A 16,217-nucleotide genomic window follows, 5' to 3' on the forward strand; every position below is an offset into this window, starting at 1 on the left:
CTGCTCCACACACCACGGGAGCAACAACTTGGAATGGGAAAACTGTCTTTATTTTGTTTCCCTATCTCTGCATCACAACACTGAAGGCAGTTATCGCACTATATTCCTATCCTGGCCACAATCAGCTATTGACACTCAAGAGTCTAAGTCTGAAACTTATCTTGCAATGTTACTGTGTCTCAAGTTGAAGTTATAGTCCTCAGGAGCTAGTCAAAGGAGTATTAGGTGAATCTATGCATACAGATGTATAGCATCAATTAGCCCATGTACTTTCTAGAAGATGAAGTGCGCTTTTACAAACCAGTCATGAGCCTCTAATCTCATACTTCAGAATGCAGACCTTAGAATCTATGCAACAAAGGTATGTTGAGGACAGGTTTTGTCATTGGTGTTAGAAAATCTAACTCCTTACCCAGCTGTGGCTGAGAGTGAGGTGCCTCATAGTTGGGCACCAGTTGTTTTTCCCTGACTTCACCACTAGGGACGGCAAGAGAGCAGCAGCTGATTTGCTTCTCCATTTTGTCCTCCTACATATGCATCCTGCCATCTTCTTCGACACATCTCCTCAGTCTGTATGGATGTGCAGACTGACCTGGATGTGTGTTGGATGTACATTATTCAATGTCAGAACTGACCCTGTGCAAGATGCAGAAGAGCTGGGGTGCACTCATTAACTTCATGAGAAACGTGAGGTTCCTTCAAAATGGCTAGTAACAAGATTTCGATACAATATGTGGGCAATCAGTCAGCTAAACGTGTGTTAATTGTAAAGCTGTCTTACCTTCTCTTCTACTCTGTTAAGTCTAGCTCCAATTGTGTTCTTTCCCCTGTCCTGGCTCTTTTCTGAAACATACCAGGAGAAGAAGAATGAAATTATTACTCGTTGAATATCTTAAATAATTTCACAAAAGGTGATAACAATATGTTTGGATAAATATTTTTACAACTGATAAGAATAAATTGCATTACAAATCTATGTAACTGGAAAACTCATTAAAGTATCAAATTCACATTTTGAAATAATTTTCTTCACACCAAAGAGTCCCTGCTGTAAACTAGATTAGTTTTCAGGCAGATTGGGGTTGTTAAATCTTAACACTTTACAACTGGCTCACATGTTTAACCCCTGTAAATGAGATGTTCCAAGTAAGATGTTAAACTACTTCTCACCATGAGAGGTGGATAAATTCTGATCTTTTCTGTGCCATGTCAGATAAGTTGAATTTAATAATAAATAATGCCAAATTACCTTGTAACACAAGGCATACAAGATATAAAAATATACTGTACTTCAGGGTCTTGGCAGGTATGGTTTCAAGATGGAAGAATCATCTGTGCATCACTTAATATGGAAGGACATCAATGCTGGAGAATGGTGAATATTCCTTTATGTCAACACAACGACAGTAAGGTCAAGTAGAGTATGATACTTGATGTGGAGTGAAGGTTCCTCTATACTGTTGCAACCTCAGAGTACCTCCTGCCAATTGTTTTCATGGAATATTTCCAAGCGGCTAACCTCAAGGCCTCTCTGAATAAGACTTGACAGTTTAATGCCAATAAGTGCTAATGTGTGTTGAATATCTACTATGGACTCGCATAAAACTGCGCATAATTTCGGCAGCCATTACATTGCCAAGTCACCTCATTTAAGAATTACTTCCTCATTCAACTTGGTTGGGATTCAAACCATTCTCTATTCACCTGTCCCCCTTTCTTCCTGAAATCATCGACTTCAGGCAGAGGTTTGGATACGCTGGTGTTTGACACCCACTGAAGTCTTATCCCGATTGATTAGTGATCAGGGAATTAGGACAGCCTGTTCTGTTATGGGACATTGTAGCTAAGTCTGTCTATATCTTTATGCAACGCCCACATACTAGCATGGCTGTATCCACATGGACAGGATTATAGGCTGGTCCTCCTCTCTCTAATCTAAAACTGACTGAGGCTGTAACTCCCACCTAAATACTTTACCTACATTTGATATCTACCTGCTTAACATTATCACTTTAAGATACCTTGTCTCCTATAGGGTTTATTAACTCAGTGCAGTTATTGTCAGTTGTTTCCACATCTCTCTCTCTCTCTCTCTCTCTCTCTCTCTCTCTGTGTTTAAAATACCTCTCTCATCATCTTTTTCATGTTTTGACCATATATTTTCTCATGACATAGAAAGAGACCATTTTCACATCACAATTCCAGCAATCCCATTCCCTTATTTATTTCCCTGTAATATGCTCTCTCTCACATGCAAGTGTATTCTACTTTAGCTCTTCTACCACCTACCTATACAAGGGGTAATTTGCAGCTGCCACTTGATCTACCAGCCTGTATGGCTCTGAGATTTGGAAGGAAGCTGGAGAGCCCAGCAGAAACCCAAGTATTCACAGGAAAAATATACAAAGGCCACAGGGGTATCAACTTGAGGTTTTGACTAAAGACGATCACTAATTCTGAAAGGCATCTGCACCACTGTGTCAAAGAAAGGAACAAGTTTGGAGTAGAATGACACTAGTACACAGCTCACACCCAGTGGAATCAGAATGTGAACCATCCCCAAGTCCTCACAGTTTCCATCCAGATTTTGACCCATTCATAGTCCTATTGTCCATATCATTCCACACAAGTGCACGGTAGATAGTGGTTAGCACCACGCTTTACAGTACCAGCGGCCCTGGTTAAATTCCCACCACTGCCTGTATGTTCTCCTCATTACCATGACAGTTTCCTCCCACAATCCAAAGACGTACTGGTTGGTAGGCTAATTGGTCATTGTAAATTGTTCTGTGATTAGGCTAGGATTAAAATCAGGAGATCTCTGGGGAAAGGCCTATTCTGTGCTGTATGTCAATAAATAAATAAACAACAACACTGTGCTTTCCTGATGTCTCTGTACACCTCAACTTCAAATGCCTTAGGCACACTCGACCTAAGTTCCCCTATCTCTGAATGGATCTCTCTCCAAACCTTCTTTAAAACGTTATTCTTTGATCTTGTTATCTGTCCTTGATAGTAAACCACATTGTATGATGCAGCCTTCTTGACCGAAACTCAACAAGGGCAGGTAATTTGCTTCCTCTGTTTGAATCAGGACTGTGCAATTCTGGTCAATTCTCCTATAACTCATAGATCTGTAAGTCTAGGTCAGTTTTCATCTCTACCAGCATGTTTTAGCAAGATGAGTATTCCCTACAAGTCTGCAATTCACAGGTTTTTTTGTTTGTTTGTTCAGCCCTTTAACCAAAATAATCTCATCACCATATAGCTTTACCCTATTCCCATCACCTCACCCTCTCCCCACCCCTCTCCCTCCAACTCCCACTACAACTTAAAACTGATTTATTTTCTATTTTCCTAGTTCTGTTGAAGGGTCTCCAGCCCTGAAACATCAGCTTCCTTTCTGCTTCCACAGATGCTGCATGATCTGCCGAGTGTTTCCAGCATTTTCCATTCTATGTTTCTGCTGTTCACTCTGCTGACCCACGACTATGCTGCAACACACAGCTTGAACCACATCATCAAGTTCGCGATGGCACGACCGTGGAGGGTCTCATCAGTAAGAATGACGAGTCAGCTTACAGAGAGGTGGTGCAGCAGATAACAGACTGGTGCAGAGCCAACAAACTGTCTCTGAATGTGAACGAAACAAAAGAGATGGTTGTTGACTTCAGGAGGGCACAGAGCAACCACTCCCCGCTGAACATCGACAGCTCCTCGGTAGAGATCATTAAGAGCACCAAATTTCTTGGTGTTCACCTGGCGGAGAATCTCACCTGGTCCCTCAACACCAGCTCCATAGCAAAGAAAGCCCAGCAGTGTATCTACTTTCTGCGAAGGCTGAAGAAAGTCCATCTCCTCTCCCTCATCCTTATCACATTCGAAAGGGGTTGTATTGAGAGTATCCTGAGCAGCTGCATCACTGCCTGGTTCGGAAATTGTACCATATCGAATCGCAAGACACTGCAGCGGATAGTGAGGTCAGCTGAGAAGATCATCGGGGTCTCTCCTCCTGCCATTACGGACATTTACACTACATGCTGCATCCGCAAAGCAAACAACATTATGAAGGACCCCACGCACACTTCATACAAACTCTTCTCCCTCCTGCCGTCTGGGACAAGGCACTGAAGCATTCGGGCTCTCACAACCAGACTATGTAACAGTTTCTTCCCTCAAACCATCAGACTCCTCAATACCCAGAGCCTGGACTGACACCTTACTGCCCTATTGTCTTGTTTATCATTTATTGTAATGCCTGCACTGTTGTGTGCACTTTATGTAGTCCTGGGTAGGTCTGTAGTCTAGTGTAGTTTTTTTTCTGTGTTGTTTTTTTATGTAGTTCAGTCTAGTTTTTGTACTGTGTCATGTAACACCATGGTCCTGAAAAAATATTGTCTCATTTTTACTATGTACGGTACCAGCAGTTATGGTCGAAATGGCAATAAAAGTGACTTGACTTGACTTGAATGTTTCAGATTTTTATCATCTGCAGCATTTGATTTTCTGAACTCCATTCTTCTCAGCACTATGAAGCAATTTAAGCTGTTTTACTAAGTTAAATACATTATTGTATGCTGACATCAGTGCTGTCTGTGGTTTGCTACGTTTTGTTGCTGTTGACACAACTAACCCCTACTACATACTGGATTTGAAACTGAAATCATCTTGGTTCAAATGTCCACTTTAGTCGATGGTTGATGAACGGGAGGCAGTAAAGTTATCCTGCATTTTGATGCTGATGATATACTTCCAGTTTTTGTTAGGTTTCACCTGATTTAGGTAAGTAATATATTTACCTGACACAGATAGGAACATTGTTGGTTTTCCCAAGGACTGATCTAGCCTAGGAGAAAGGAAAAAATCTGAGTTAACAATTAATGCAGCAAACATTTAACATTATACATAAGGTATGATCAGAGACTCGCCACTTTCAATAACTATGAGTTATACATTGTTGATAGGAAAGATACAAGAAGTTAGTGTTTCTGCTTTGGGTGTTATCAGTCACCTTAAAGACTTTAAAATTGGCTTGCAAGTTTGACTTGAATGTTTAGGTAAAATATAAAAGGACTTCTCACCTTGATAGAGTTGCATTTTGTTTACACCAAGTCATGTCTATAAAATTATACCAAACTTGAATGTATATTTTGATCTTCATGAGCCCCTTCATTTTCATTTTGCCAAGATTAATATCCATGAAAACCCGGCATAACTGATCAATGTTGCAGAATTATTTATTTTTTATTTTATTATTGTTTATTATTTATTAAGATACAGCACAGAATAGGCCCCTGCAGCCTTTCGGTCACAGCAATCCCCCTATTTAATCCTAGCCTAATCATGGGGCAATTTACAATGGCCAACTAACCTACCAACTGGCATATCTTTAGGTTGTGGGAGGAAACTGCAGCAGCTGGAGGAAACCCACATTGTCATGGGGAGAACGAACGGGCAGCGGGGAGTATTGAACCCAGGTCGCTGGTACTGTAAGGCATCGTGCTAACCACTACACTACTGTGCTTCTCAAAATATTCCTAATTGTATTCAGAGTTACCTTGAGAAAACAAATTTAAATAACTGAAAGTGGTTTAAAATAGTGCTTAACTATTTTCTGGTTACATTCATTTTCAGTGATCAATTGCTCAATACTTCAAAAAAAATATTCAACTGCTTTGAAAATGTGCCAGGTTAATTTTAAGAGCCTTCTTGAAGCCCTGAAAATGAGCATAATTACTGGAAACTCCCAATGCTGATTAGTTTGATCTGGAGTATGGCCAGTTTTGTGGACGGGACCAGTGTGCATCATGATTTTCAAACTAGCACAAAAGATGGCAGAAAATCAATTTGCCATGGACTTAACTTATGCTTTGATTTTTTTTTGATCTATTGGAACGGTTTGGTCAATTTCAAGCAAATTGTCCTGAAATATAAAGTCTGACACAATAGAAAAACTGGCCAAAATATGTAAGACAGAGGTACAACGATTGCTTAATTTTTCTCTTTTAAAATCTGGATCTATGCATTGTTTCTCAAATTCTCATTTTACATGATCTCCTAATCATCAATTGGATGTATGAAGAATGCTTTGACATTATATTGTGTTTTTCAGTCTGGATCATAGATTTTGACTCCCTAGGTAGTTTAGGAGTACTTGTGAAAGCAGACACCACTATAGCTCCTAATGTAAGGAGACAGGCACTGAAATTTGTCCAATTCTTTTTCAGTGCTGATCCAAGAATGAATGAGAATTGTCATGCACACAATGTTCCTTACAGTGAAATAGCTCCACTGTCTGGTAACAATGAACGCATGTGCATAGTCTGGAAACACAGTATAATCGTGTTTTCCAGGCCTTATTTAATATTCTGCACTTAATATTCAATTCCACTATTTAAAAATTCTCTCTGTGTTTAATACCAGTTGTCATTCAGTCAACGTGATAGATTTAATGTCATAATGCGACATCAGTTCAAGCTGCTCTTCTGCATTTCCAGTGGCCAGTCAAAATGACACTGGGACCTTTCCAGCAGCACCTCTCAGACCAGACTTCTGAATGAAGGAGGAAGGGGACACTGGTCCAGCAAGTATCCTGACTGTTTTTGAGAAAAATGGAACCTGGACATTAAGTATAACAGCTCATGACCTGTTACCCTGACCTCCCCTGAACTTGGAGCACGTGTGTATAACATGCAGTCCTACTTTTGAGTTTCAGAATACCCCCTCAGTCCAACTGGTCGCACAGACTTGTTAGGCTTTTTTTTTGTCTTTGTATTCTTCCCTCAGAGAACAGTTTAAAGCGTGTCTGGCTTGCCAGAGTTCATCAGAATTTCCTACTTGATTAACTGTCTGGCAGGCCACGAGATGAACACTCCTTCTACGGTCATACCATGTGCGCCCATCACTCATTTGATAAGCAGGAGCTCATCCACCCACACACCACAGCTCTTTGGATGCAACTGACCTGCAGCAAGTCAACCTAAGATTCAAACATTCATCTCCCACATGGTGAACAAATTTTGATTTGGAAATAGGAATGCTCCCACAAAGCCAGGGTCTCCTTTCTTCACCACACAAAAAATAATGACTAACTTGTCTACTTCTAAATGGGATTCAACTCATGATGCAGTTTTAAAATGCATTACAATATTCTAACTGAGAGTGCATACAGCAGTTACATAGAACATAGAATAGTAGAGCATATTACAGGCCCTTTGGCCCACAATGTTGTGCCGACCCTCAAACCCTACCTCCAATATAACCCCCCACCTTAAATTCCTCCATATACCTGTCTAGTAGTCTCTTAAACTTCACTAGTGTATCTGCCTCCACCACTGACTCAGGCAGTGCATTCCACGCACCAACCACTCTCTGAGTAAAAAACCTTCCTCTAATATCCCCCTTGAACTTCCCTCCCCTTACCTTAAAGCCATGTCCTCTTGTACTGAGCAGCGGTGCCCTGGGGAAGAGGCGCTGGCTATCTACTCTATCTATTCCTCTTAATATCTTGTACACAAGATATTAAGATACACAAGAAGCCAATGTACAGTTTATCTAGCACATGGCCGGGCATCTGGGTGTGGTGGAAACGAAGCAGTGAAATTAGACTGTTGTTTGACTACTCTATACAAGCAAATTTGCACCAGAATTATTGCCCTGTAAATGCATTGTAAATATCAGGTGTAACACAGACATTGGTGCTTAACTTCGGCAAGTTGCAGAGAGCTAATAACTAGGCTGCAGATATTTTATAAGGATTAATCCTTACTTTATTTTAATGGAAGTATTGGGTCATCTCTTACTCTGCCTCACTGCATCTCAGACAAACAAAGCAATGAACCTTCTGAATTAGGGCTCCCTTCTTCAGTCTAGTTTCAGCTGGGCTCCAAGCTTGCTTATTAGCAAGTTTAATGCAAAGAGAGAAGTGCCACGCGGCTGAGCAAAGCAACTTGGAGTCAAGTGTGAGGAAAGATTTAACAAGTAAAGAGGAGAAAAGATTGAATGTTGAATGTACTATAAAAAAAATATTTTCAGTGTGTTAACATCTACTTTCCACGTGTTTCAGATCCTTTGATATGTAGGGTGGATTCTTTGGCTGGAGTCTCACTGGTAACCAGGAAAATGCAAGCAATGGGTACGTGTCAACATCACGACCAGCAATGACAAAATGCTCTAAAATAAAGTAACTATTGCTTTTTGAGCCTCTTCCAAGACTCCAATGAATAAGGATTTTAGAGCCAATGGATATCAAGGGGAAGTACTTCAAATAGCTGAAGTCATACTTCACATGAAAAAGATGGTTTTGGTGGTCAGAATATAATGATGTCAGTCTCGAGACATTGATGTAAGATTTATTATTATTGAGGACCTCCAGCACCCAGGACATGCCCTTTTCTCATTGTCATCATCAGGTAGGAAATACAGAAGCCTGAAGGCACACACTCAGCGATTCAGGAACAGCTTCTTCCCCTCTGCCATCCGATTCCTAAATGGACATTGAAGCTATGGACACTACCTCACTTGTTTTAATATACAGTATTTCCTGTTTTTGCAGAAAACAGAAAATACATATCTATTCTATATACGTAACTGATTTACTTGTTTATTTATTATGTTTTATTTTATTTATTATTTTTTTCTCTCTCTCTCTCTGCTAGCTTATGTATTGCATTGAACTGCTGCTGCTAAGTTAACAAATTTCAAGTCACATGCCGCTGATAATAAACCTGATTCTGATTCTGATTTGATTTCCACGAGGCCATGTCTAAGCTGCTTCAGTTCTTTTATATGGTCAGAAGTGCTCCTGATCATTCAGTGTAATCATTGTATCACCTCCGATGGTGAAACTTTCTATGCTTTGTAGCTTGCAGCAAGACCTAGATATCATTCAGGCACTGATTGATGACTCCAAACAACACATAAGGAAGGACCTAATCACTACTGCATGGACACTTACGGGCATTAACCCCACCAAAACAAACACCTTCAATGAAATAAGGGTCATCATTAACCAGAAACTTAACTGAAAAAGCTGCATCAATTCCATGGCTACAAGAGTACATGGGAGGTTGGCTATCCTATGGTAGCACCTTTAGTGAGCACCTGGTCTTCCATCCTAAACTTGCATGTTTGTCAACACTGGATCACTATGAATACCATACACAAAATGCACTTCAGCAACATACCAAGGTTTCTGTGTCCAGCATCTCCCACCAGCACTGCCAAATATTTAAAGACTCTACAAATTATTGGTCACAGAAGCTTCACCAGACTACAGCCAAAAAGCCTCCACACAAAATATCTAACATTTATACTGAAACAGGTCAAGGGTAATAGTTCATTTCAGCTTTTGCAATGTGTGTCTGGAAGTTCATATAACATTACATTTATTGAAAAGTCCAACTGGATAACTCTGGAATACAGGACACGAAGATAAACATAAAATTTAAAAAAACACAAAGATAAACAAAAAGAAAATAATTGAGAAAATGACAAAATTAGTTTAAGAGTCTCGATACTATTGAAGAGGTGAAAAACTAAGAATTATAGAGTTAAAATTTTCTCTTTGGGGTGGTGAGAATGCTAATTCAGATTCCTCAACCTTGATAAGATTTACTTAATCTTTCAAAATAATAAAAGATCACAGGCAGTTCTGGCAATACAGGAAGCACCTGTTGAGAGAAAAACATATTAATGTTTCGAACTGCAAATATTACTTCAGAATTGAATGAGATGAGAGATAAACAGGGTTTAAATGCAGAGAAAGAGGGGATAAGACAATGTACAGAAAGGTCTGTAATAGGACGGAAGATGGGAGGCATTTGATGTAAAAGATGATATTGCAAGATATCAAAAGCTAAGCAGAAGTGAAAGTACAGAATAATTATCTAAAGTTCCAAAGGAGCAGGAAAGGGGAAATCTGAAATAAAAATGCTGTAAATCACAATTTGAACATACAAATTAGGTGCAGGAACAGATCAAAGAGGCTCTTCAAGCCTGCTCTGCCATTCAATCAGATCTTGGCTGATCTGACTCTAACCTAATTCTACATTCTTCCCTATTAAAATATATCTTTCTTTGCCTTATGAATATTCACAAACTCTTCTTCCACCCCCCCTTTGAAGAAGAACATTCTAAAAACTCACAGACACTGAAAGAAAATATCTTGCTTCATTTCAGGTGAAACAGACACCTCCATGCTTCTGAACAATGATCTTTAACTCTGGCTTCTCTCCAGGAGAAAACATTCTCTCCACATCTACCCACTTGAAGTAGACAATGAAAATACATTGCCATTTCTTCATGGAGACAGAAGAGAAAACAAATGCTGGATTCCGCAGTAACAAATAATCTTCTGGAGGAACTCCATGGGTCAAACAGCATCTGTGGGAGGAGGAGGAGGAGGGGAAGGAAATGTCAAAGTTTTGGGTTGAAACCCAAAAGGTCTTGATGCAGGTTTTCCACCAGAAATATCAACAATTTGATCCCTCCCTCCCCACAGATGCTACTCAACCCATTTGAGTTCCTCCAGTGATTTGTTTGTTTCTGTCATTGCTGTGTCTGATTAATGGAGCTCACTCCAAAATAACTTGACCAGCCTGAAAAAAGAACCGCCACAGTTAATAAGGAAGCTCACCTCCACTTTTTTCCAATTAAGAATGATACCCACATCTATAAGTGAATAAAATATTATGAATAGAAGAAATCAGTATTTGGAAAGGAAGCCCTCTTAATGGCTTTGTGACTTTATTTTATTTGTCTTAACAGAAGAGATTTTGCTGAAAATCAAGAACAGAACACACAAAGTGCAGGAAGAACTCAGCAGGACAGGCAGCATCTATGGAAATGAATAAACTGTTGACATTTCGGGCCATGGCCCTGTTTTCCATAGATCCTGCCTGACTTGTTGAGTTCCTCCAGCATTTTGCGTGTGTTTCTTTTTGATTTATTTAAATAATTTTGTGGCTTTTTTTCCTCACAATGCCCCAGGAGCAATTATCATGGTACACAACTCTGTACTACAGAACTACCGTGACTGGAGTGGACAAGGAGGAAAATAAAGCTGAAGTCTGACCCACAGTTTAGCAGGCCAGAAAGTAACGCTAAAGTACTGGGAGTGCAGTGGGGAATGGGAGAGGAGACCGAGGATGGAAAATCAGGCATACCGAGGAAAACTGAATTCTGAAGCATTCAGCCATTTGAACTGCATGCAATATCAGAATATATCATGCAATGTGTTGCTTTATGGTGGCAGTGCAGTGCAAGTCTTAAAAAATTGCTATAAGTTATAATAATAATAATAATAATAATGATAATAAATAGATAGATAAATAAATAGATAGATATATAGTGCAGAAAGTATTAGCAAAGTGTTCTGATCAGAAAGCTGATAGCAGATCCGGTGCAATATAAAGGACTTTAAAACTATGCTTTCCTCTGGCTAATTATTTTCTCACAGTTAACGTATACCCTTTCCTGCTCTTAGTTTTCTTGTGGATGCTGCAGCTGGATTTTTCGAAGACTATAATCTTAATTGAAGTGCCAAGGCACACAATGCGGGGTAGATCCAGGGCTGAAGTAAGTCATTATCCATATGCCATTTCAGCTGACAGAATGCATGTGTTTCTTTGGCCTGCAGTGTGGTGAAGCTTTCTTATGCACTGATTCAGACTCTTGGGTTATTGTCTCCTGCAGGTCCTGTAGTTTTGGTCACATGCCTCAAGTAAAAGGTGTTTGTTAACTGACTGAATTTGATGGCAGAGGTAAAGGAAAGCCAGCTGTGATAATGCTTTCTTCAGAATTTTCAAACTTTTTTAATTGGCTCTCAGCTGATGTAAATGGCAGATATTCCAGAACTCACATTGCTTCGTACAAATGGTGCAAAATACCCAGAAAGCTTAATGCACAGTCCAAGCCGAAGAGTTTTATTCAGTTGTATTCTGCAATACATATGCTTTACTTTTCAAGCTAGAATAGAGAGGGGGGAATGACAGCTTATTAACTTTCACTCAACCCAATGAGCACAGCACCAGGCTGCTGAGTGAACTAACACAGAGCCAACCACAATAGGACTTTATCTACAAGGAGCCTTCAGTTCTGTAGGATGCTAGAACAAAATCGTTCCAATCTTATAACAGAAAGAGGACGGAGTCTATGAACTTGGGAGATGAGAGTGGAGCAAGGGCACTAAGCATAAGGCTTAGAAGTTGAACGGAATATCCTAAATAATTTATTTCTTTACTGATTTAGAGATACATCATGGAACAGGCCCTTCCTGGCCTTCACCCCATGCTACCCAGCAACCCTCCAACTTAATCCTGCCTAATCACAGGACAGTTTACAACGGCCAGTTAACCTACTAACTGGTATGTCTTTGGACTGTGAGAGGAAGCTGCAGCAGCCAGAGGAAACCAACATGCACATGAGAAGGAATGTACAAACTTGCTTACAGAGGACGCAGGAAATGAACTCCAAACGAAGATGCCCAAGCTGTAATAGCATTGTGCTAACCACTATGCTGCCACGGGACAGAAGTAACATTTTATAGGCTACACTCTCAAGACTGATTTTTCTTTTCACGAAAAAAACTAATTGTACAGCACCTAGCTTCTAATAAAGCACTTGCAGTTTTATAAATATGCAAATTAGAAGAGGTAGTAGTCAACCCAACTGCATTGAATGAGTTTATGATGATCTGACTCTAATCTCAATTTTGGCATTCCTGCCTACACTCAGTAACCTTTTACCCCATTGAATAGCAAGAATCTTTCTATCACTACCTTGAAGATGTTCACAGACTCTGCCTCTGAGAGAAAAATAAACTTGCATTTTTTTCTGTCATAAGTGGATGATGCCTTGTTTTAAAGAATAGTCCCCAATTCTAGATGTTTCCACAGGAGGAACTATCCTCTCTTCACTAACCTTGCCAATATCTATTCAGTCTTGTAAATGGATACACTGGCATAGAGATTGGAATTTATTGTACTTGTTGGGGGGTTGGGGATGGGGGTGGTTATGGAATAGTAAGTCTATGAGTGCAGAATCCACTCTCTTGTAATTGGCATTGATCCCATGACAAATGTGTGGATCCTTTTTTCAATCATTCACTGAGGATCTCCGAAAGGGAAAAGTTAGATCCTTGAGGACACCATTAGAGACTGAATACCTGCCACTTTGACCCCTTTGAGACATTAGCTCCAGATTCAAAAGGCTTTCTCAGAATCCTTCTCAGAAACCTCCACCTGGCAGAAATTGTGTTTACCCTCAACAACTTGTCTTTTGGTTTCTTTCACTTTTCTCCAAACCAAAGGTATAGCCAAGGGCAATTGTATGGTCTTCAGTTCTACTTGCTTTCTCATGTAGAGCCATCCATATTCCAAAATTATCCAGCACTGTTCCCCAATCCATGCTCTGCTATATTGATGGATGCATTGGTGTTACTTCCTTTGGTATCAACTTTGTTACCAGCCTCCAGTCCACCCTCAAATCTAGTTGATGTATCTTTGACATCTCTCTCCTTTTCCTTGAACTTTTTCTCAGGAGACAAATCCACTGACAAATTCTACAAATCCCACTGTAATTCCCACTGTTACTCAAATACATCTCTGCTAACCCTGCCACTTGCAAAGATATTATTCCTTTTACTCAGTCCTCCCGTCACCACTACATTTATTCTTATGAGGAGGCCTTCTACGCCAGGACATCCAAAATGTCCTCCCTTACAGAAGTGTTTTGACTCTCCATAAGCACTTGGTTTTAAAAAAAAAAGTGGAACAGGAGTTGAACAGCTCCGCAGATTTGAGTCCTGTTCTGGGCTCCTCATTATTCACTTAATTCCTGCACCAGTGGTAATGACAACTGGAAGCTCTTCCACCTGCGCTGACTTGCATGCACGCTGCCAACACAAAGTATTACATATATGTTATTTTCAAACAAAAAAGTGCCGTGTTTGCTTATTCTTCCAAATCTCATCCCTTCCATCCCTTATGTAATTCATGCCAGATATGAAACACTGTCAGAGTCAGAATCAGGCTTAATCTCACTGGCATACATCATGAAATTTGTTATGTTTGCAGCAGCAGTACGATGCAATATATAACAATAAATAAACTAATAATAATAAATAAATAAATCGATCAATAAATATCTAGTACCAGAAGAGATGGAAAAAATAGTGAAGTAGTATTCATGAGTTTATTGACCATTCAGAAATCTGATGGCAAAAGGGAAGAAGCTGGTAGTAAAACATTGAGTGTGTGTCTTCAGGCTCTCATATCGCATCATTGATAGCAGCAATGAGAAGAGGACATGCCCTGGGCGAGGGGTGGGGGGGGGGGGGATCCTTAATGACTGATGCCGCCTTTTTGAGGCATTGCCTTTTGAAGGTGTCCGTGATGCTGTGGAGGCTAGTGCCCATGATGGAGCTGGCTGGGTTTACAACTTTCTGCACCTTTTTCTGATCCTGTGACCACTCCATACCAGACAGTGATGCAAACAGCAAGAATGCTCTCCACTGTACATCAGTAGAAATTTGTGAGAGGCATTGTTGACATACTAAGTCTCCTCAAACTCTAAATGAAGTATAGCTGCTCCCGTCCCTTCTTTGTGTAACACTCTGGGAAAGGTTTCACTGCTAACGTAATGGTCTTTCTGTAGAAGCAGTGTTTGGGTTATGGCCGGAGATAACGGGGCCTTTGGAATGTGCGCTGTCCAATGAAGGGAGAGTTTTTTCTTGTTGTGTGCCTGCGACTGAGGTGATCTGGGTCTTTTGTTCAACGGAAGATGAAGAGTGAAGATGCTAGAAAGGAGAGATTGTAGACACCAGAAAGGAGTGGACTTGGAATAGGGCCAGGAGTCTACAAAGCCCAGGGAAATTGATGGAGAACCTGTGGAAGGGAGACCGTGAGCTCCAACTTGTGCATATTAGACTGTTTCAATAAAATAGGCCCTTTTTCTTTTTGTTTTACTTTAGTAACCCTTTAGTCAAATTAAGAATTATAAAGCTAAATCGTTTAATTGCATGTGGTGTACTGTCTGTTATTTTGTGGTACTGATTTATAACAAGGGAACATATCGCACAGCATCCACACAATCAGGATATTTTGCACCTCAGGTTTCACACATTTGGTGTGGCCAGAGACTGCCTTCCCTAGACTAATGCCAGCGGCCAAACCTGAGGGTTACATTTGTAATTGCATCAATATGTTGGGCCCAGGATAGATTTTCAAAGATGTTGACACCCAGGAATTTAGACCCGCTCACCTTTTCCACTTCTGATCCCTCAATGAGGACTGGTAAGTGTTCCCTTTACTTCCCCTTCTTAAAGTCTACAATCAATTCCTTGATCTTACTGACACTGTGTCCAAGCTAGCTGTTTCAACACCACTCAACTATCTCACCTGCTGTCCAGGTGATCCAGGGCTGAGTGAACAGCCAGTGAGATGCTGTCCGCTTTAGACCTATTGTGGAAATAAGGAAATTGCAACAGGTTCTGATCCTTACTTAAACAGAAGTTGGTTCTAGCCGTGACCAATCTCTCAAAGCACCTTATCAAAGTACATGTGTGCCACTGGATGATATTCACTGATGCAGTTCACCCTGCTCTTCCTGGGCACTGGAGTGATTATCATCCTTTTGACGCAGGTGGGAGCCACCAACTGCAGCAGTGAGTTCTTGGAGCTGTCCTTGAACACTGCATTCGGTTGGTTGGCACAGGATTTCAGAGCCCTACCACGTACACTATCAGGGACGAACACCTTGCAATAGTTCACTGACTTGAAAGGTATTCTGATATTGGCTTCTCAGACTGAGGTCACATGGTCACTAGAAGTAGCAAGGATTCACACAGGTGTTGCTTCATTCTCCTTTTCAAAGTGTGCATATAAGACATTGGGCTCATCTGGGAGTGAAATATCACAGCCATTCACAATATTATGTTTCACTTTGCAATAAGTACTGGCCTGCAAACCCTGCCAGAGCTGACGTCCATCCAATTCCATCTCTAACCTCAGTTGGAGTTTTTTTTTTGCTCTTAAAATAGACTTCCATAGGTCATACCTGGACTTGTATAGTTCTGGATCACAGGTTTGGAATGCAACAGATCTGGCCCTCAGCAGAGTATAAACCACCTGGTTCATTCATAACTTTTGATTTGGCTGTATCCAGTATGTTCTCAAAGACACAAACTCATCCACACAGGTCTTGATGAAGTTGGTGAA

General features: G+C 40.4%; 1 protein-coding gene across 4 annotated transcripts in view; it reads right to left on the reverse strand.

Moving 5' to 3' along the window:
* Window positions 1-16,217, reverse strand: part of kcnq1.1 (potassium voltage-gated channel, KQT-like subfamily, member 1.1) — a 787,687-nt gene that overhangs the window by 268,912 nt on the left and 502,558 nt on the right. For all 4 annotated transcript variants that reach the window (XM_073049209.1, XM_073049208.1, XM_073049206.1 and 1 more), the window contains 2 exons: window positions 4,800-4,846; window positions 782-843 (listed from right to left, as the gene is read on the reverse strand). In XM_073049209.1, coding sequence (XP_072905310.1) covers window positions 782-843; window positions 4,800-4,846 — 109 coding nt within the window. The remainder of the gene's footprint in view (window positions 1-781; window positions 844-4,799; window positions 4,847-16,217) is intronic.

Source organism: Hemitrygon akajei, chromosome 6, assembly GCF_048418815.1.
Source record: "Hemitrygon akajei chromosome 6, sHemAka1.3, whole genome shotgun sequence".
Taxonomy (NCBI): domain Eukaryota; kingdom Metazoa; phylum Chordata; class Chondrichthyes; order Myliobatiformes; family Dasyatidae; genus Hemitrygon; species Hemitrygon akajei.